Source organism: Rattus norvegicus, chromosome 3 (assembly GCF_021556685.1).
Source record: "Rattus norvegicus strain SHRSP/BbbUtx chromosome 3, alternate assembly SHRSP_T2T, whole genome shotgun sequence".
In the NCBI taxonomy this organism is placed as follows: Eukaryota; Metazoa; Chordata; class Mammalia; order Rodentia; family Muridae; genus Rattus; species Rattus norvegicus.
In genome coordinates, this window is record NC_141536.1 from 107,487,443 (window position 1) to 107,507,802 (window position 20,360).

Here is a 20,360-nt window from a genome sequence, read left to right on the forward strand (position 1 = left end):
CATAAGAGGTTTTATAATTTAGATGGCCATTTTGGTACATTGTTTCCAACTACATTACTATGAAATTATATATGTTGTGTGCATCTAGAACAGCAGTTCTCAACTGGTAGATCTCTAACCCCTTTGGTGGTCACATATCATATGTCATGAATATCAGACATTTACATTATGATTCATAACACTAGCAGAATTACAATTATGACATAGCAACAAGATAATTTTATGGTTGGGGATCACCATACGTGAGGAACTGTACTAATATGTCTCAGCATTAGAAGGTAGAGGAGCACTGCTCTAGAAGATGGGGTGTGGTGTGTGACCTGAACAGGGTCCCCACATATACCAGCACCTCTGAATCCAGTCTTCTTCCTTCTGTGCCTGTACCTCCCTGCCTGCCATTGTGAGTGTTTTGGGGGAATCAACAAGGACAGTCTCTGAGTTATTAGTCTAATTCAAATTGGGATTGAGATTCCTTAGGTCAAATGAGTTTCAACCTTTTTCAAAGTGGTCTGTTCTTGTTTTTTTAACTTAACAAGGGCTATAGAAAGCTAAAACTAGGAGGGCAAGTAAACTAATGAGACACAGTAAACAAACCCAAACTTTCTTCAAGTGAAGTCCTGCTCGTTAACCCTTTTTGGTAGGGTTTATTTTTCTGGGTTCTCGATTCTCTTCTCATACTTCCCTACTGTGCCAACTCCATACCAATTTCATCATACTCTAGCTGTGAGATATTTAATGAATATAGAACTCATAAAGATCTAGCTAAAGATGAATTTAAACTATTCCTTTAGGTCCTATGCTATGTGTTGTAATAGCTCTATCCATTCATCTTTGGGTCTTTTACAATAAGCACCAGGGAAAGTATTAGTCAATGTAATTATAGTATTACATAAAAATTTTACTTTTAGTTACTTTTGTCCTATGTCATCAGAAATAGATTGTTTTAAAGATTAGGCTGTCTTTCATTCCTGTAAGTTAATGGATATGTTAATGAGCAATAAAATGGTGTGAAACATCTGAACACCCCCAAAATCTGAATGTACTCTGAAAAGGTAATCAAAACATCTAATTGTACTTTGAGAAGTTATCAGGGTGTCTTTTCAAAGGCTTGTTTTATCACTTATGCAGAGCAGTTTATTCTAAGACAAATAGTGTTTCTGACTGCCTTAGGTTGGCTTGATACAAATGGATTTTGGAGCCAGACAATGGTGGCACATGCCTTTAATGGAAGCACTCGGGAGGGAGAGGCAGGTGGATCTCTGAGTTCAAGGCCAGCCTGATCTACAGCATGAGTTCCAGGACCACCAGGACTACATAGAGAAACTCTGTTTCGAAAATACCCACCAAATAACCAAAAAACAACAACAACAAAAACAAACAAACAAACAAACAAAAACAAACCACCACCCCCCAAAAAAAAACAAGAAAAAAATGAATTTTGGTTTTTGGTCACCGGTCTGTTCAACTTTAGTATAGACTCATTTGTCTGATAGGTAGAGTTTCCCTCTGGAGCATGTCTAGCTTTAGAAGTCTGAAGGTTGTTTGGAGTTTAAACAGAAACTTCAGGGGCCACCACAAGGACACTTCTGTGGCCGGTCAGGTTCTGGAACATGTCACAATCTACTTCCACAGTGAGCCTTTGGAGCCCCAGATGTGTTGGGGTGAACTGGAACTGAGTATGCAGGCTGCTTCCTGGCCACACAGAACCCAATCTGAAATAAAGGTAGAGACAAGTGTTAATTCTCCCCAGATCATTGCTCTGCTGGCCTCCATGGGTTGTCCTTCCTGGATTGAAGATATGGGTCATGAAAATATAGAAATCTAAGTACATTGTTAGGAAGCCAGGAGTGATCATAAGGAGAGAAGACAGGAGCTTCTTTATACAGAGCAACTGCATGACTCAAGACGGTACCTGTGATTCGATCTGGCTTTGATCTTCCTAATAGTACTGGCAGTATGTTTGACAAAGGCTACAGTTTTACATTTCTCCCTGGTGAGCCCAGTGGGTCCCTCCCATAGGCATAATGAGTGAGTGCCAATGGGTCAGCTGACCTTCCTAAACCACAGTAGACCTTTCAGTCATTAAGGAGATGTTTGGAATTTTTTGAGGAACTTTGCTCCACAATCGGTCTGGAAGATCATAAAGTCTAGGTAAATGTTCAAGGATCCCCTCTCATCTTTGGGCAAGAATGACAAATTTTCACAATGCTGTACAGTGGCTCAATAATTGGACCGCCTTCTGGGAAGCTCAGCGTTGCCTTTAAACTGTACCCAGCCAGGAGTGAAGTAGGCAAAATGAAAGACGATGCTTGCAACATTTAATACCACTGAGGGGCCAAAATACACAGGAACTCCTAAAAGTCAACAAGAATGAGGGCAAGGACAGAAGAAAAGCAGCCAAGACAAACCCAACCATGGAAGAGAAAATGGAAAGGAAGAGCAGCCAGAAGAATGGCAAATTGGAAGAGTCAGACACGGATTTCTGTTAGACTGGAAAGAAGAGAATAGTTGGATATTTGCCAGAGAGGTGGGGAAAGAAACTGTCTTTCGGTGCAGGAGGGATCCTACTAGTAAATCTGATAAGATCTGGCCAAACCAGATCATAGCCTATGACCCAGAAATTCCATTCCTGTATGGATATAATCCCCGGCACCACCAAAGTTTCAAACAAGCTAAACATGGGAATGCTCGAAGCTGTTGGCTGTGAAACAGAGTGAGAGGTACTTGTTGCCCTTCATTATGGAGCAGAAGGAGGCACACAATGGAGTGTTATGGGGCCTAAGAAATGGACTCCACGTATACATGAAAAGAACAATGAAAAGAAAAAAACCAAAGCAACTACGTAAGTTAACGAAGCAACAGTACTCACCATACATTACTAAAGAGCCACACATGGACATGGAGGGTGGTGAAGGGCTTAGAAGTGAAAGGAATTTAATTAAAATTGTATCTTATGGTTATGACTCGTAGAGCTTCATTGTTCTACCCAGAGCCGGCATATCCTATCTGTACGACGGTCTCTGGTACCAGATCTAACCTCCCTTCTTCACCGCAATACCTAGGCTCTTCCTGCATGATCAGGACAGGTGAGGTGGGGGTTATGTGGAGTCCTCATAGTCTCCCTTATCCTGTCCTCCTGTTGACTTGGTGGTTCCAGCATGAGATAGGCCATTTGGTAGCTTTAATTCAACTTCTGACCATATCTGCTCTATCTCCACTGATAGGGCAGAAAGATGGATTATTGTTTTTAAGTCAGTCCAAACCGGTTGATAAGAAGTTTACAGTCTTAGCCTGGTGGTGGTGGTGGTGGTGGTGGTGGTGGTGGTGGTGGTGGTGGTGGTGGTGGTGGTGGTGGTTCACATCTTTCATCCCAGCACTCGGGAGGCAGAGGCAGACCGAGGCCAGCCTGGTCTACAGAGTGAATTCCAGGACAGCCAGGGCTGCACAGAGAAATCTTGTCTCAAAAATCAAAAACAGAAGAAGAGGAAGAAATAGAGGAAGAGGAAGAAGCTTCTTACAATCTCTTACCCGTATCTCTTTTCTCTGTGAATGAGTCCCCTTCCAAAGATGGAGATGATGCAGTTCTGCATGGGGGCGTCTAAGGAGTTGTGCATTCTAACTGAGGCAGTAAGGGGCTGATACTGTGTTGCTCTCTTTGGCATCTGTAGGAAGAGGCGACACATAGAGAATTGCTGATGGACTCTGGAGAAGGGACAGTCATTGATTGCAGGTGTCTGCCCACCCCAGCGACACACCTTCTCTAACAAGGCCACACCTCCTAATCCTCCCCCAAACTCTTCCACAGCAGCCCTGAGCCACAGCATCTAAGAGTAACTGACTGAAGGTTGAGTACCCACCTCAATGACAAGATTCGGTCTACTGATGACCACATCTTCCTGAGCAAAGCAGCTGAAGCCAGCGTGGGAGTGCCTTGCCATTGCTGTGACTCTGAGAAAGGTGTTCTCAGGTGGGTTTTGTTCGAAACAGGAGAAGGACAGGCTGGTGGAGAGTCTCAGAACTGCAACATGCAATATGCAAGTCAGTACAAAACACGGAGTGCATGCATGCCGGAATTAAACCGTAGCTCCACCTGGGACAGGGGACTTAGCGGCTCATGGAAGACAGAAAGATGCTGCATTCCCACAGCTGCTCTGCGCGTTTCCAGGACCCTGCTCCATTACTACCTCTGCCAAGACTCTTGGCAGACTGGCTCGCTGGGGCTGTAGAAGAGTGCCTGTGAGCTAGATAGGGCCATGGTGTCTTTGTATAAAAAAAGGGCGGGATGACTGGTGCTGCATGATACTCTTCAAAATACTGCTTATCTCAAAACTTGCCACATAGCAGTTGCTGAACACATGGTTACACAGTCCTGCCCCTTCTCCCATTTTCTTTCCTTTCCCACAGAAAATGCTATCAACTGGGACTCTCTCAAGCTCTGGTTCCCATTCTCTGTAGACATAGACATTACCCCTGCTGTGGGGGCGTGCTGTCCCTTTGTCCACATAGAGTCCTATGCTTTTTTAAATATGTGTGTCCACAGCTGACGAGCTGTGTAACCTCAGGCAACTTGTCTAACTTCTCTGTGTCTTGGTTTCCTCTGATGGCAGGTGGGACTAAGAATGGTACTCACCTCATCGAGTTATCTCGAGAAGAACGAGATAAGTCATATACTGCACTTGCCACCATTTCTAGCAAATATTAAGTACTCAGGGGGAGTTATAAATGTTCCGATCAGTTATTTGCCCAGAGACTATGCTGTCATTTATAACCCACACCTCCCAAAGCTTCCTTTTTTAATGTTGATTATTTACTTCAGCATATAAACAGAGTCACCTTCAAAATAAACCAAAGAATCATATGACCCTATCTCTAGAGCTGTCCCCTGGCTTACTATCCGCTTAACCCCTTCTTTTTCCCATCATGCTTTAGGAAAAACTCCACTTCCTGGTTCAGTTTAAACCCCAGGGAGCCAGCCGGGGCCACTTTCCTAGTCTATGCTCTTCAACCAGGACATCTCATGATCTCTCTGCCAACCCTGTTGTGTGTCCTTGTCCCCTTAGATTCCTTTGTCTCCCTCATCTTTGTTCTTTCTTAAATCCACAATTGCTGGTGTGGCTAAGCCTCTCTCCTTGCCATCTCATCTTCTTATGTCTGGTCCTCCCGCTGGTCCTCTAGCACAGTAAGTGCCCCTGTGCTCTGACTGCGTCATTCCCTCTGTGCTGGGATTTCTGTGCCTGCTCTCCCACACGGACTGGATCTTGAACTCTGTGTTTAAGTTCTTGGCTGCCTGCTGGCTGTTGGAATACTTGGCTGTCTCATGGGCTTTTAACAAAACATGCTATAACTAGATTCTTCTTCCTCCAAAAATTTGCATTCCCCTCTTTTAGTGGTTCACGCAAACCATAGAGAGACATCCACATTCACAAATCCAATTTCTCTCACCTCTGGCTTATGTCTTATTTCTGAGTGCTACCAGGCTAACCTGGCTTTTGTTTCTAGATTTTGACTGTTACTAGTTTTTACCTACTGGTTCTCTATGGCTGCATATAAGAATCCTTTATAATACAGTCCCAATTCCATGCCACACCCCATGTCAGTTAGATCAGATGCTGGCAGGTGCTTAAGGGGACAGCCAAGGTTAAGAACGACTGCTCTGACATGACCCTCTCCACTCCATTTTGTCAAAAGGTCTTTCTTTTAAACATGGACTTCTGATAGCATTGACATTACTAATGTAAAACACTCAGGCTCCTGAGAATGACATACAAGACTGCCTGGCTTTCATGCTAATTTATGCTATGCTTGGGCAAGGCACAGTGATGGGAAGAACAGAGACCTAGGCTGCTGCAGTCCTGTAGACGAGCTCTATTCTTGTTCCTGAAACTTGCCTGTGTAGTGAGATTTCCTCAGGAGCTCTGCAAACTCTGATGCTTGTGTCTACTACGGAGTTTTTGACCCTATTGCCTGGGGTATAGCCCAGGCATAGTTTGCCTGGGTGACTACAGTGTGTGACCAAGTTTAAGCATGATTGATGAACTTCAGGGAATCTTAACCCTAAAATACATAAAGTTTCTAAAGCATACCCATATGTGACCTCATCTCAGACTAATTAAACAAGTATCTAAAAGAGAGAAGGGACCCTTGCATATCTTCCCTTTGTCTGGAATGCTTGCTACATTTTTCTGTCTATTTAATCCTTCTTCATTCTTCAAAGCAGCCTTTTGTGGATTATCTGGGTGCAGACTGCCCCAGCCTGAACAAGGGACTTCCTGTCCTGCACTCTGTTGGCCTCCCCAAATGCTTTCTCACTGCCAGGGTGGGTTGGTGTATTTATCTGATTGCAGCTGGGGTTGTGTGCCTCTCACTGTGTCAGGATGAGTATATATGTGTTGACTGAATATATATGTGAATGTATATGTGTTGAATGAGAGTTAGCACCAAGGGGCTAAAAGCTGTCTCTGGAGACCCATAGGTGGAGCCCAAGAAAGACCATGTGTACATAGGGTGTCAGATGGGGCCAGAGAGTTACCCTGGTTGGGTCCGAGCATGAGGAACTGCTTCTGCCTCCAGAGCCCAGTAGCAAGGACTCCATTGTAGTACAAAGCCTGGGCCGCAATCACCAGTTCTACCTCCTTCTCCTTGTCTGTGGGGTTAATCAAGGCCACTGAGAGCCGACCATTTCCTCTCAGAGGCTGGGAGCTAGGTACTTCCAAGAACAGGTGCAGAGGATCCCCAGGCTCACAACTAGGAGGACACGTGTCTTCCCCAAGTTTCATTCTTTCTTTTTGGACTCTCTCCAGTACCTCCTTTTCTTGAAGAGATCCTGTGGAATAGAAGAGACTAGAGAGCACCTAGTAGGTACAGATCCTTCTGATAAAAGGGCAGAGTTAAAGGTATTTACCGCTTCTGCTCAGAAACCAAAATCCCAAAGAGTTTTGCAAATGCCTCAGGCTTTGAATTTGCCTTTGCACAAGGAAAACCTAGTCACACATTTGGTGACTGTCGGTGCTGTTGCTGGAGATATTTTGGTGAGAAATTGACTCTTCGTGTGCGAAGGATCTTGGAATTACTCCAAGAACAAAGGAGCCATGGAGTATTCTTGAGCGGGGAGCTAACAAGGACGTTCATGTCTTAGAACACTCATCCTCAAAAGTGTAACAGGGGGGTTGGGGATTTAGCTCAGTGGTAGAGCGCTTGCCTAGCAAGCGCAAGGCCCTGGGTTCAGTCCCCAGCTCCAAAAAAAAGAAAAAAAAAAAGTGAAACAGGAAAGGGAACTGTGATGGAGAGAGCAGAATGAGGGGGCTGCCATCCTCCGGGCAAGAGGTAAGGGAGCTGCAGAATTGCCTAGGTTGTGAGAAAGAATGAAGAAGACAGAGGCACACAGGGACAACGTGCTGTGAAGAGGAAGGCTTATCTTACAAGCATCCCGGTTTGAACTGATAGATAAAAATAGAATAGTTGGCAATCTTGGAAGAGGGGGAGACAAGGGTAACTTCCTCTCCCTCAGTCCTGAAAGTCTTCTTGAACAAGGTTCAGTGTTTAGTGCTTTGTTTCATAATGACAGTTCTCAACTGGAGGCAGTTTTGAGCCCCTAGAGGACATGTGGAAATACATGACGTTTTTGGTTAGGACTGGCTGGAGCTGGGGACTGCATTTCACGAACAGAGGCCAACAGTGCAGAGAGCACTGTAGTGCACCCTGCAGCCCAGCCTCCTGCAGTGCAGAGCCGTCTGCTCAGAACCAGCGGTCATGCCAGCCAGGCTCGAGAAACCTACTTTTATTGGGTGGGGAAAAGGCTGGGGCTCTTTCTGGCCTCCTGGCCTGCTATTCCCTTCCTCTCATTGGCTATCTCAGTCCCCTTGACTGGTCAGTACCTTCAGGATATTTGTAGTTCTGGGTGATGTCTTCGCAGCGGTCACTGCCCACGACCTTGGTGCTGATGCTGTTGCCAACATTCTTTCTGTTGGAGTTGGTCAACTCCAACTTCCCATCCTCACAGCACTTCCAGACCACGCACGAGGCATTCACTGCGGCAAAGAGCTCTGGTACTGCCGGGTCCAGCTGCAGGTCCCCCTCTTTGACTGCTTTGACTGGGACCAGATTGCAGGATCCCAGGACTGAGGGGGAGAAAGGGCAGATGAGCAAAAGAGCCACCCTTAGACCTCTGCTCTGGTTAGGGCTTATAATGTCAGTCCTTGTCCTGGGCATTCTTTTTCCTTCTCGAGGATCAAGGTAGAGGTAGGAAGTAGACAGGCTTTCTGAGAAAGTATCAGAGATGAAACTCACAATTATGTAGTGAAAATACTTTTAGGTCCTGGTCTATACCAGAAACTGGACAGGAAAGAACCTCAGAGGAAAATGATTAATGCCCAGCCTAAATGCTAATGTGCTAGGGACCAGCCACCTTAATTGCTTCCAGCATGCCGGCCCCTGACAGTTCTGCTCCAGGACAAAGACCCTTCAGCTATTTGAAGCTCTGTAGGCTTGAGGTTACTATAAGGCTCCTTTCATCCACACACAGGGAAGTCCACCCCACCAGTTACTACTCCAGGATACACACAGTCAGGTTAAATCCTCTGGTCTTCATTGAGATGGTATTCTCTTTCTTGCCCATGGCTTTAAGTGGGCCTTGTGTTCATGTAGTCTCACCTGATAGCTAACATCTCTACCCCATGAGCCTGCTGGCCATGGGGCCAACGTTAATTTCGCTTCTCCTGTTTTACAAGGTGAAGACCCTCTCTGAACCACGTGCTGCTCCTAGATCCTTTGCAAGGGACCCCTTCAGCTCTTACAGCCCTGGTTTGGTCTTGGGCCCACCCTTAGGCTTTACCTCCAACTCCATTAGGAGCTCTTGGGTGCAGAATCTGCCATCCGTCATAACCCGGGGACAAATCAGGTCTGTTCATCCAGCATTCTACAGAAGTTTGGAAGACCCTAAGAGTAGCAAAGGCAAAACTTCAAGTGGGTGGGGAAAGCATATGGAAGAGATTCTAGGAATGTGACTTTAGGGAGCGGTTGCCATGGGGATGGAGGACACTGTGTAAAATGAAGAGTAACACTCCTGGAGAGGGATAAACACCCCACCCCTGACTACCACCACCTCCTAGAAGAGTCCTGAAGGCCTGCTTAGCCCAGGGCTTTCCAAGTGTGGAGGGTTCACATGGAACTTGGCACTTTCTGGCCTAGAACCCTAACTCCTTTAGGCTTCTCACCAGATATGGCCCCTCTGTCCTTCTCCATTCTGGAGCCCCTCCTCATTGTAGTACTCATCCACCAGCAGGCTCCCATTGGTACCTTGGGCTGAGTCAAATGTGGTAACAACTCGAGCTGGGATGCCCAGGCATCGTAGCACTGCAAGGAAGAAGCATAGGACATCAGAGGGGTAGAAATACCCCAGGCTGGACATGATCTGTCTTAAATGACAGGTGACATTGTAGAAGAGAGGAGGATTCTGAACTGAACATGCGAAGGCTGGTTAAGTGATGCACAAATCACACAGCGCAAGAATATACAGCAAGAGGGGAGGTTTAGAAGCATGGAGGCTTGCTCTGTCGGGGGACAAGTTTGAGAGCAGAGTTTGTAAATGAACTCAGATTTGCAGAGGGGAAAGGGAAGCAGCAGCGAGTGGGGAAATCGGGTGGGGGAAGGCTGTAGAGACAGACAGTGCCTGCTTTAAGAGATGTCCCTTCCACATGGGAGGCCAAGGGATAACTTAAAATGCAGGCTAGACACTACAGCAGCCCAGAGGCTGACCTGTATGTTGCCTGCCCTGTACCTGTGCAAGCAACAGCAGCAAACACCCACGCCTGGCTCTCATACACAGGTCGTCCTCGGCCAGTGAGCCACTGCCTCAGGATGGGCACACTGCCTCGTCGTTTGTACAACAAGGCACCTTGCTGGGCAGCCTGGGTCTGTGAAATAGGCAGGACACTCTTCTTCTTGAGGGCATGCAACTGTTGGAGCAAATATGCAGTTGTCAGTGAGAGCCTGTGGGTGGACAGCGTGGGCAGGGGCAGCAAGGAATGCTTACTGTAGCTTGCCAAGCATGACTCATTCCCTGGAGCTTGTTAAACCAGCATGCTCCAGGCTCCAGCTCATTCTAACTGTGTTATAACCTCAGAAGCAGACCCATGCTCCTCAGCCACAGGGAGAAGTATGAGAGTTGGTTCTACTGGTCCTCAGCTTCCCCGGCTCTGACTCCTTCAATGTTGTTTATTTGGATCCTAGAGGCCACTTATCTCAAGCCTCTTCCCCTTACACAATAGCCTCGATCTCATACCCTGTCTTTCAGAGAGGGACAGAGTGTTATGAAGGGAAATAAGGACTGTGTTGCTTGTCTGAGAGAGTTTTGTGGTCATGGTGTGCTGGCTGATTCTATTTCAACTTGACATAAGCTAGAGCCATCTGAGAGAAGAGAATCCCAATCGTGAAAGTGCCTTCATGAGATCTATCTGTAGGCAAACTGTAGGGATGTTCTTAATCACTGATTGATTGATAGGGGAGGGCCAGCACACAGTGAGTGGTGCTATCTCTGGGTTAGCCCTGGGTTCTTGAAGAAAGCAGACTAAGCCCTGAAGCTGAAGAAGAAGGATGACCAAAGTGTGGATGCTTCAGTCCTTCTTAGAACAGGGAACAAAAATATTCACAGGACAAAATACAGAGACAAAGTTTGGAGCAAAGACTGAAGGAAAGGCCACCCAGAGGCTGCCCCACCTGGGGATCCAGCCCATATACAGACACCAAACCCAGCAATATTGTGGATGCCGAGAAGTACATGCTGACAGGAGGCTGATATAGCTGAGAGGCTATATCCTGAGAGGCTTTGCCAGATCATTACAAATACAGAGGCGGATGCTCACACCCAACCATTGAACTGATAATGATGTCCCCAATGGAGGAGTTAGAGAAAGGATTGAAGGAGCTGAAGGGGTTTGGAACTCCATAAGAACAACAATACCAACCAGCTAGAGCTCCCAGGGACTAAACCACCATCCAAAGAGTACACAAGGACAGACCCATGGCTCCAGCTGCATATGTAACAGAGGATGGTCTTGTTGGGCACCAATGGGAGGAGAAACCCTTGGTCCTGCCAAGGCTCGATGCCCCAGTATAGGAAAACATCAGGGTGGGGAGGTGGGAAGGGATGAGTGGGTGGGGGAACACCCTCATAGAAACAGGGGAAGGAGGGATGGAATGGAGGTTTATGGATGGGAAACCGGGAAAGAGGATAACATTTCAAATGTAAATAAAAAATATCCAATTAAAAAAGGAAGAAAAAACATTTTTATTTTGCTAGTTAAAATAAATTGGTAAGACAAAAAAAGGAAGAAAGAAAGCAGACCGAGCAAGCCATGAGGAGCAAGCCAGTAAGTAGCACCCCTCCATGGCCTCTGCATCAGCTCCTGCTTCCAAGTTTCTGCCTTGGTTGCCTTCAATGGACTGTGGCTCTGGATATAATAAACCATTTCCTCCCCAACTTGCTTTTAGTCTTAATAATTTCATAACAATAATATTAACACAAACTAAGACACATGGGAAATACCAGGCCTCCTTCATGGTTTGCATATTCTTAGAAACGTAACAAGACTGTTAGATTCCCATAGCAAGCACTGAGAAGGAGCGGGGACATCTTCCCTCCTAGGGATCTAAGCCTCTAGGTCAGAGCTGGGAGGACACGAGCTCTGAGGAAAGTCAGGTCAGTTTCCTCCCTCCATGGCTTTTGTCTTGGATGAACCTCTCCCTTTTTCTTGCCTTGTCCTTCTATCTCATCAGGCTCTTCTCTGAAGATTGTCTCCCACGCCCTGGGAAAGGGGACCTGCCTGTGCTCTGAGGGCTCCCAGAGCTGCAAAGGTGGAGGCCTCAAGCCCAGTGCTCGTGTCCCACCTCTTCTCCCTTTGCTTCCCCAGTCCTGTGCTTACCAAGGCGCCCACTATGCAGGCCACGTGTGCAGGCTGGCTCCAGTCTTTCACTTGCTTGTCCACACTCAGTAAGTTCAGGCTGAGGTCCATGACGTCTCTCTCAAACTGTAAGGGCAATGCAGGATAAGATGGAGAAGGGTTTCCAGCCAGGCACCATCTCAGGACAGATTTGTCATCTTGTCCCTCTCTGAAGCCTGGGTCTCACATCTTCCTCACCTGCCTCCACATCTACCATGGGTATTCTGTCTCCTCTCCCTTCTTACCACACCATCTGGCCGTGTACCCATGACCAGTGCTTTGCTCTGTAGCTGATTTTCCTGATCAGGTGTGATCTCATAAAGATTGGTATTGGGCCATTGATTGATTGATTGAATCAGAGTCTTACTATGTAGGCCAGGATGACTTTGAACTTGAACTTGCAGAGTTCTACCAGCCTATGCCTCCCAAGTGCTGGGATTTAAGGCACATGCCACTATCAGTACCATGTCATTTCAATTCATTTAATATCATTCATTCCTACTTAGTGAATATCTAATGTTCCTACAGGCACGGAGCCAGGTATGGAAGACTCCAGGTAGCTCCCACTCTACAGACATCCCTAGTTGGGATGTATGTGGCCCTTCAGGTAACACACCATTGCAAAGTAGCTCAGACTCTAGGCATCTATCCCAGATAGCACAATGGAACAACTCCTCTATCTTTAGGAATTGGGAGAATTTTCCAGAAGGTAGTAAGACTGGGGAAGTAGTTTTCCAAGGGAAAAGGGAAGGAAGCTAGTCCAAGCAGCAGCTGTAGAGAGTACTGTAATGTAGTCCAAAAGGAATAGAGGCACCACAGATTGACAAGGGCTTTTGAACCTGTGGCCTTTGACCTGAGTGTTGAAGGTTATGTACACCTCTTTTCACTAGAGGTCCCTATTACCTGACTGAAGTCCCAGGGCTCTTCTTGAATGCAGTCAGCTGTGCCCAGGTAGATAAAGCCATCCTGATTCAGTACATATTCAGTGCGTTGAACCTCGTTCTGCAGAAATACAGCATCATCTGTCAAGAGGCAGCAGAGGTTGAGCGTCTGAGGGTTCCAGGTCTGTTCTCCCTGCCCGGGCCTCTGCCCTGCTACCCAGGTTGGGTTTGGTTTCAGCCCTCTCTTGCATCCCTGGGCCTAATTAAAACTCAGGAGGGTCCTTCTCACTGCTCACTCAGGACCCGGCCCACACTCCCTCTGTTAGTCAGGGTGTGGCTAGGAACAAGCCACTCTTTGAAAGCCTTGTGCTTTCCAGAGAGGTTTGCAAACGAGAGACCTTCTGGCTCAACCGGAAATCCTAGGGAGTTTCCCAGTGGCCTGTTAAGTCTTACCCAGAAGACCGATTTGTAGCAACAAAAAAGTGTCTCAGGGTAAAATCGAAATGAACACAACATTTAAACACAGATCAAGCAGGGTAAGCAGAGGGGGCAGGGTAGGAAGGAGCAAGGGTTCAAAGGTGGAATTGTGAGCATTGGCCTTCTGTGCGGTGAGGTTCTCTGTGTCCCAGGTGACCACAGTCCTTTCCTACCACCTCATCCAATTCCCTTATCCAAGCACTAGGCTGAGCATCACCAAGAGACTGCAGGTCTGAGAACAACTTTGGCTTATCAGTCCTAGTCATCCACCTTGTTTGAGACAAGGTCTCTTCAGCACTGTGTAAGGTAGGCCAGCTAACAACGAGCTTCAAGAGAGTCTCTTGTTGGGGTTGGGGATTTAGCTCAGTGGTAGAGCGCTTGCCTAGGAAGCGCAAGGCCCTGGGTTCGGTCCCCAGCTCCGAAAAAAAAAAAGAACCAAAAAAAAGAGAGTCTCTTGTCTCTGCTTCCCATCTTCCTATAAGCATGCTGCATCTAATTTCCCCTTGAATTCTAGGGATCCGTACTCAAGTCATCAGGCTTGCACCCACAGAGCCTTCCCCTCACTCCTCCATATCCTTTAATGAAACCATTGTTTACTTAGGAAGCAGCATGGGGTTCAGCTTTTCTTGCCAGATTTTCTCTCTCAGCTTTGGTGGCCAGGCATGTGTGTAAAGTGTGTGTGTGTGTGTGTGTGTGTGTGTGTGTGTGTGTGTGCATGTGCATGCATTCATGTACTGTAGGGTGGTTTGACTAGTTTCTAGGAACATTAAAGGAACTTCCAGACCACCCAAAGAGCTTGTAGGCTACAGAAAGAGAGCTGCCCAGGCACCCAGTATTGTCTCTGCATCCTGTGTGCTGGGATTAAAGGTACATGCTACCACACTGGAAGCTTTCTCAGTCATTTCTCAGAGGAGCAGAGGCAATGGCTTCCACTGCCCAATCCCTCCATAGAAGGGCTTCCCTAGTTGGGGTCCTATAAACAAAGCAAGAAGGCAGGAATCCTAGTAGTGGAATTATGGGTGGACTCCTTCAAAGCCCAACGCTGTCCTCGAACTGTCTTGTTGGGACTATATTTTGGCTGCCGGGGGCTAGCTTTGAATGTAGACTCTGGGCCATCCATCTGGGATGCACTAAAGCCTCAGCTTTGGAAGAATGCCCCCAAGATCTTCCTGTTAGTAGACAGTGAAATGTGGGACCTCTCTCAGCAGAAGGATTCTGAATCTACAAGTGAATAACACGGGGCAAAAGACACCAGAATAGATGGGTTCCCCCTTGGGACACAAAGGAAGGCCCTGAGCTGAGAATATTATAAAATTATCCCAACCATAAAATTATCTTTATTGCTAGTTTTGTAGTAATGTTGCTACTGTTAGGAATTGTAATGTAAATGTCTGTGGTTTCTAGCAGTCATAGTGAGCCCTGTGAAAGGGTTGTTGTGAACCACACACAGATTGAGAACTACTGATCTAAAGTAAGGGGTGGCTACTGGAGGTCCCACCCTGGACAAGAGAAATAAAGTCCATTGGCTTCAGATGTCATAAAGGAAAGCGCCTGGTGCTTGGCTCTAGGCGTGAGTCTGTAGGAACCTGGGGGAATTATTTATTTTCCCATATTTCCTCTGGTCTTCCAGACCTGTCTTATAAAGGGGGCCCTTCAGGCTGACAGTGAAATTGTTGAAAGGAAAATGAAGTGTGCGTGTAGTGTCTTGGAGCCAGGAAAGCCAGGAGAAACTGCTTTCCATTCTCCCAATCAACCCTTAAGTATCTGCAGCATTAAAATGGGGGTGACACGTTTAAAATGAGGAGGAACGGACAATGCCCCATTGTAGCCTCATTTGGACAAACCACCTAGGGACCCCTAGATGAATCAAGCCCAGCTTCAACCAGAGCCGTACCTTAATGGAGGTCATCTGACCCCAGTGGAGCTTAAAGACCATTGCAGCTACAAGACTTTAGACAGGTCAGTGTGGAGAGGACTACACAACCTGCCTTAATAACAGAATAAACAAGTGAAGAGAAACAAAACAACAGAATAGGGCTCCTTTACCATGAAGCTGAGGAACATAGAGACCCTCATAGTACAGACTCCTTTCACATTTTTGAGGGATTGGGCAATTCAAATTTCTGTGTTCTGGGTTGGGGATTTAGCTCAGTGGTAGAGCGCTTGCCTAGGAAGCACAAGGCCCTGGGTTCGGTCCCCAGCTCCGAAGGGGGGAAAAAAAAGAACCAAATTTCTGTGTTCTTTTTCTTTAAAAATGTTCCCTTTCATTAGATAATCTATTGACCCCTCAAAACCCATCTACATCCCAGAGAGAGAGACTGGGAAAGACAGAAAATAGGCAAAGAAACCCCATTCCCTGGACCACCTCATTCCTGCATTTCTTCCTAGTTCTTATCTCCATTGTGTGTGTGTGTGTGTGTGTGTGTGTGTGTGTCTGTGTGTGTCTCTCTTGTGTCTCTGTGTGTTTGCGTCTGTGTGTCTGTGTATGTCTGTGTGTCTATCTCATTTTATGTATACATGGGTGCTCTGGTGTAAACCTGTGCGTTCAGAGGCCAGAAGAGCACATCGGATCTCCTGGACCTGTCTTTAAAGGCATTGGTTGGGTCCTTGGCTTGTTATTTATGATCTGGGATCCAAGCCTTTGTCCTCATGGTGGTGCAGCAAGCACTCTTGACTGCTGAGCTATCATCTTACCAGCTCCTAATCTTAGATTAGTACAGGAAAGGGCAGATTTTTTAGTTCATCTCAAAGCGTCCAAAATAGTGCGAAGCAGCATCAGAGTTTGTCAGTAAGATAAGTATATATTTGTAGCATGAAGTCCCCAGAGCCCGAGAAGACACTTGTTAGGGTTTGATGGTGGTCTTGCCCACAGGGCTGCTTGTTGGGGCTGTATCCCAGCTCTGGATCCCTTCATCCCTGTGCATCTCAGACTAACCTAGGTCCAAACTTACCTCTATTCCATGGATTAAAGAGCAGTGTGAATTGGCCCAAGGGGTATTGTTTCTTGCCGGAAACCTGAAGCAGGAGTGAGTAGTGGCCAATGACAGCATCCACGGGCGTGGTCACAGAGATGGTCCAATGTTGGGCATCTCTTTCCACCACTGCTGCACTCCACCCTTTTTTGTCCCCCAGGGAGGAAATAGGGAATATGGCTTGGGTCTTACTGGTCTTGGAAGGTTGCTCTCCTGAAATGCACAGTAACAAATTGGTCATTTGGACTTCCAAGTCACAGGTCAGAGTAATAAATCAAGGTTTTACAAAAATGGAGGAGGTGCCAATTAGTTTTGGGGGAGAAGAAAAGAGATCCTCCTAGAAAGAGAAATAGTAGAGGATGATGGGTGAACTCAGGCTCTCGGTGCTTATAGATCCACGTCAATGAGAGGGTCACAGTCTACAAACTGGGTAACAGTCATACAACCATCCCTCTGTCCAGGACCTCCTGCAATAACCAAATCCAAGGTTGTTTATACCTCTTTACATAAAATACCATGGCATTGCATTGTCTAGTGTATTAATCTTTTGATTACGTATGAGTCCTCACACAGTGTGAATGCTGTATTAATAGTCCCTGTGCTGTATGTTTTAAGAATTGCTAATGAAGAGGGAAAGACAGGGACAATCTTTGCCCAGGTATGTTCCATCATGGATGGCTGACTCTGAGGAAGCAGAACCCATGGATCTGGAGGGCCTGTGAAAGGACTAAGTTAGATATTGCATACGAAGTACTTGACTCAGTAGCTGATACATAATGCAGATTTCAACAACTTGTGCAGCCTAGATGCTATAGGTAGCCAGAGTTAAACCCCACTCAGCCTTTCCTACAAAGTTGCAGTCAAAAGGAAGCTCTGATGGTGATACCGCTGAACACTTCAGAATCATAATTAGCAGCGTTTCTTATGTATATTATCTTGTAAGTTCTCACAATACCCCTTACCAGACAGAGCAGGACAGCTTAAGGCCCAGCTACTGCATGGACCATTTGTCCCTTGGTCTTCTGAGAGGATGCTGAGAAGCGATTCCCCCTCCAGATCCCCAAGCCCCCACGGTGGTCTAGGCCTACAACACATACCAGTTTGTGCAATGAAAGCCACTTTCTTCAGGGCAGACAGAAATATGTGGGCCGGGGCACGGAAGTTCAGGGTGATGGTGAAGGACTGTCCCCTCCTCAAAATAAGGTGCTGGGAGCTGATGGCGTCGGTGTGGTGCTCCTTGTTGTTTTCTGCTGCGTGGAAGTCGCAGCTCTTGATACTCAGAGCTGTTGTGGGGAAAAAGCAAAGTCCCAGGTATGAGGTAAGTGCAGTAGCATGACTAAAAGTCACCTTCCAGGAGTGGGGTTCGAGTCCCGGACTCCATTTCCTTGTCAGCTGTGCACCCTCAAGCAAGCAGCTTGTTCGAACTTCAGTTTTCTTCTCTTTAGACTAACCATCCCTCTCTGAAGAGTTATACGAAATGAAGTTATACACATGTATACTTACGTTTCTGTGCTAGCACTTACTTCATGTTAGCATAATGTCAAATGCGTATTAAGGGCCATTAAATGTTGACATTTCTGGTTCCAAATCCAAACTCCACCCCTGAGCTACATGCTTAGTGTCACAGTCATGTTTTTGAGGACACAATCAGATAATGTTAGAAGTGGTTTGAGATCACTGAGTCAAATTCTCTTGTCTTAAAGGCGAGATGGGTGAGAATAGAATTAACTCACCCGAGATCATGTGTGAGTTTTGTTCTAAAGACTCTCCATCTCATGACACCTGAAAGGAGGTGGGCGAGTGTATTGTGAGCCCACCATCTCTGATGGTTGAGTTGGACTGGGCGGTGGAAGAGTGAGCTGTCACATGATTTGAACGAGGTACACTGTGTACACTAACCCCAGCTTCATGGCATGACCTATTCTTCAGAATCCTTTGGGCTCTTGTTCTGTCTGGAAGTCTTCTCAGCTTCTTACCTGAAAGATGCCTTCTCGCCTTCCCTTACCGAGTGGCATTGCCTCTAAAGCCCTTGCTGACTTCTCCGGGTGGAGCTTGGTCCCATTTTATAGGCCTCACCCACTGCTCCCTGCCCCTCCTGAGAGCTTGTTGAGGGGCCGTGTTTATTTCATTTCTGCATTCTCTGCCCAACAGCATGCTGAGCACGGTGGATTCCCAGTCAGTGATTGCCCCCTCGGTGACAGGACATGAACATGAACCCTAAGAAGAATTTCTCAGATGTGCTCGGGGCTCAGGCTGCACTGCGCTGGCCCTCACCGTGGAGGCACCCAGGGTTTGTATATCCTCTCAATCTGCTTGTCCTACTGCTTTATGTCTGTCTGTCCATTGTGCTTGTGTAAATGACTCCCACCATCCCTTCCCTCCTATTAAACTTTGAGGATTCGAGCCTCGAGATCTCCCAGGTGTCTTTAGTTTCTTTCTACTGCTGTGATAAAACACCATGTCCAAAACCAACTTGGGGAAGAAAGGGTTTATTTCATCTTACGTAGTACATCATCCAGGGAAATTGGGGCAAGAACCTAGAGGTAGGAATAGAAGCAAAAGCCACCCAGGAGCAGAAGAGCGCTGCTTACTGGCTCACCCAGCCTGCCTTATACTACCTAGGACCACCTGCCTTGGACAGCACAACCCACAGTGGGCTGGGCCCTCCCACATCAATCAACAATGGAGAAAATGAACTACATGTTTGTCCACTGGTCAATCCAAATGGGATATTTAGAAGAGGTATTCTCTTCTAAAATGATTCTGGCCTGTGTTGAGTTGACATAAAAATCAGCCAGCACACTAGGTGTCTCTCATCCGGATCATAGCCTAGAGCTGTAGTCATTTACATTATGTCTATCCTGGCTATGGATGCAAATAGATGATAATCATTCCTAAGTACAATTAAAATTACCATGCAAACACCTACCCCACACTCACACCACCACCATTTCCCTCCTCACTCCACATACCTCCCATCCTACCCCCCCATATCTTTCACACCCTACTGTCACCTCCACTAACAACCTATTTCCTTTAATAAAAACATGTCACAATGATAGCCCTAGCAGTCAAGAACTGGTCTAGCTTACCTTGTCCCATGGCTGCAGGCTACTTGAGTCCACAGCTCAGGAGACGCTGACCTCCCTCTGTTGCTTCTCTCTGGGTTCTCTCTCCAAATCTACCTCCACACCGGCGAAGATGGTGGACTTCTGGTTTAAAGTCTCTAAAAAGCAAATTTCCCTCACTCCTCTTGTGAGCCTCTGACAGGCTTCTTGACTCCTACTCCCTCCCTGCTGCTATCTCCTAGACCAGCTGCTGGGAGTGACCCTTTTCTCTTTCAGGATGTTGCTTAGGCAGGAGGCCAAGGCAGGCCTCTGTCTGTCAGGATAGAGTCAGCATTCCCTGGAAGACCTGCTAGCTGGGAAAAATCCTCAAAGCCTGATCCCTCAGTGACCTCAAGAATCCCCAGAGATGTTTTCTGGACAACTCTAGATGCTGCTGTAAACAGTGGGTCCATACCCAACTCTGAACCTCCTGCCTCAAGTAACTCATGAGTGGCTGCCTACCATATGTCTGTCTGCAATCCATCTGTTTGAACGAGATAAGGAAACGGAGACTGTTGAAAGAGAAAATGCAGAAGCTAGACTCTTCCAAGATGACCTGCTCTGGGACAACCAACCAGAGACGGTTTAGAATTGTTTGGGACTCCGCTCTAGTCCTTCTGCTTCCTCCTTGCTTATTAAAGGATGAAGGCACAGGAAAGGGTCTCCTGTTTGGCCCTCCTGCACTTTCTGGCTCTTTGCCTGGGCTTCCCAATGTGTCCAAGGGAACACTGAGGGCAGTTGTTGTGTGAGGTACCTGTGTTAGGACACAGAACAGCCACACAAGCACTGTTTCCTGTGGACAGGAAAGCTGGGGTGGCGAGCTTTGCTGTCCACCCTTTTAAAGCTCTTAACTATAATCTGCTTGAAAAATAATGATCTCACACACACACACACACACACACACACACACACACACAGAGAGAGAGAGAGAGAGAGAGAGAGAGAGAGAGAGAGAAACCCTACTGCCTCCTAACCCCCAAATAAGAC

The 20,360-nt window shown here is 46.8% G+C and overlaps 1 protein-coding gene across 1 annotated transcript; it reads right to left on the reverse strand.

Moving 5' to 3' along the window:
• Window positions 1–1,190: 1,190 nt before the first annotated feature.
• Epb42 (erythrocyte membrane protein band 4.2) lies at window positions 1,191–19,489 on the reverse strand. The gene is given in 13 exon segments (NM_001108590.2): window positions 1,191–1,712; window positions 3,529–3,662; window positions 3,858–4,018; window positions 6,530–6,823; window positions 7,875–8,117; window positions 8,831–8,934; window positions 9,213–9,351; window positions 9,776–9,953; window positions 11,919–12,023; window positions 12,840–12,958; window positions 16,246–16,479; window positions 17,364–17,549; window positions 19,359–19,489. Coding segments are annotated over 13 exon segments (2,070 nt in total). The 5' UTR covers window positions 19,369–19,489; the 3' UTR covers window positions 1,191–1,549.
• Window positions 19,490–20,360: the final 871 nt, after the last annotated feature.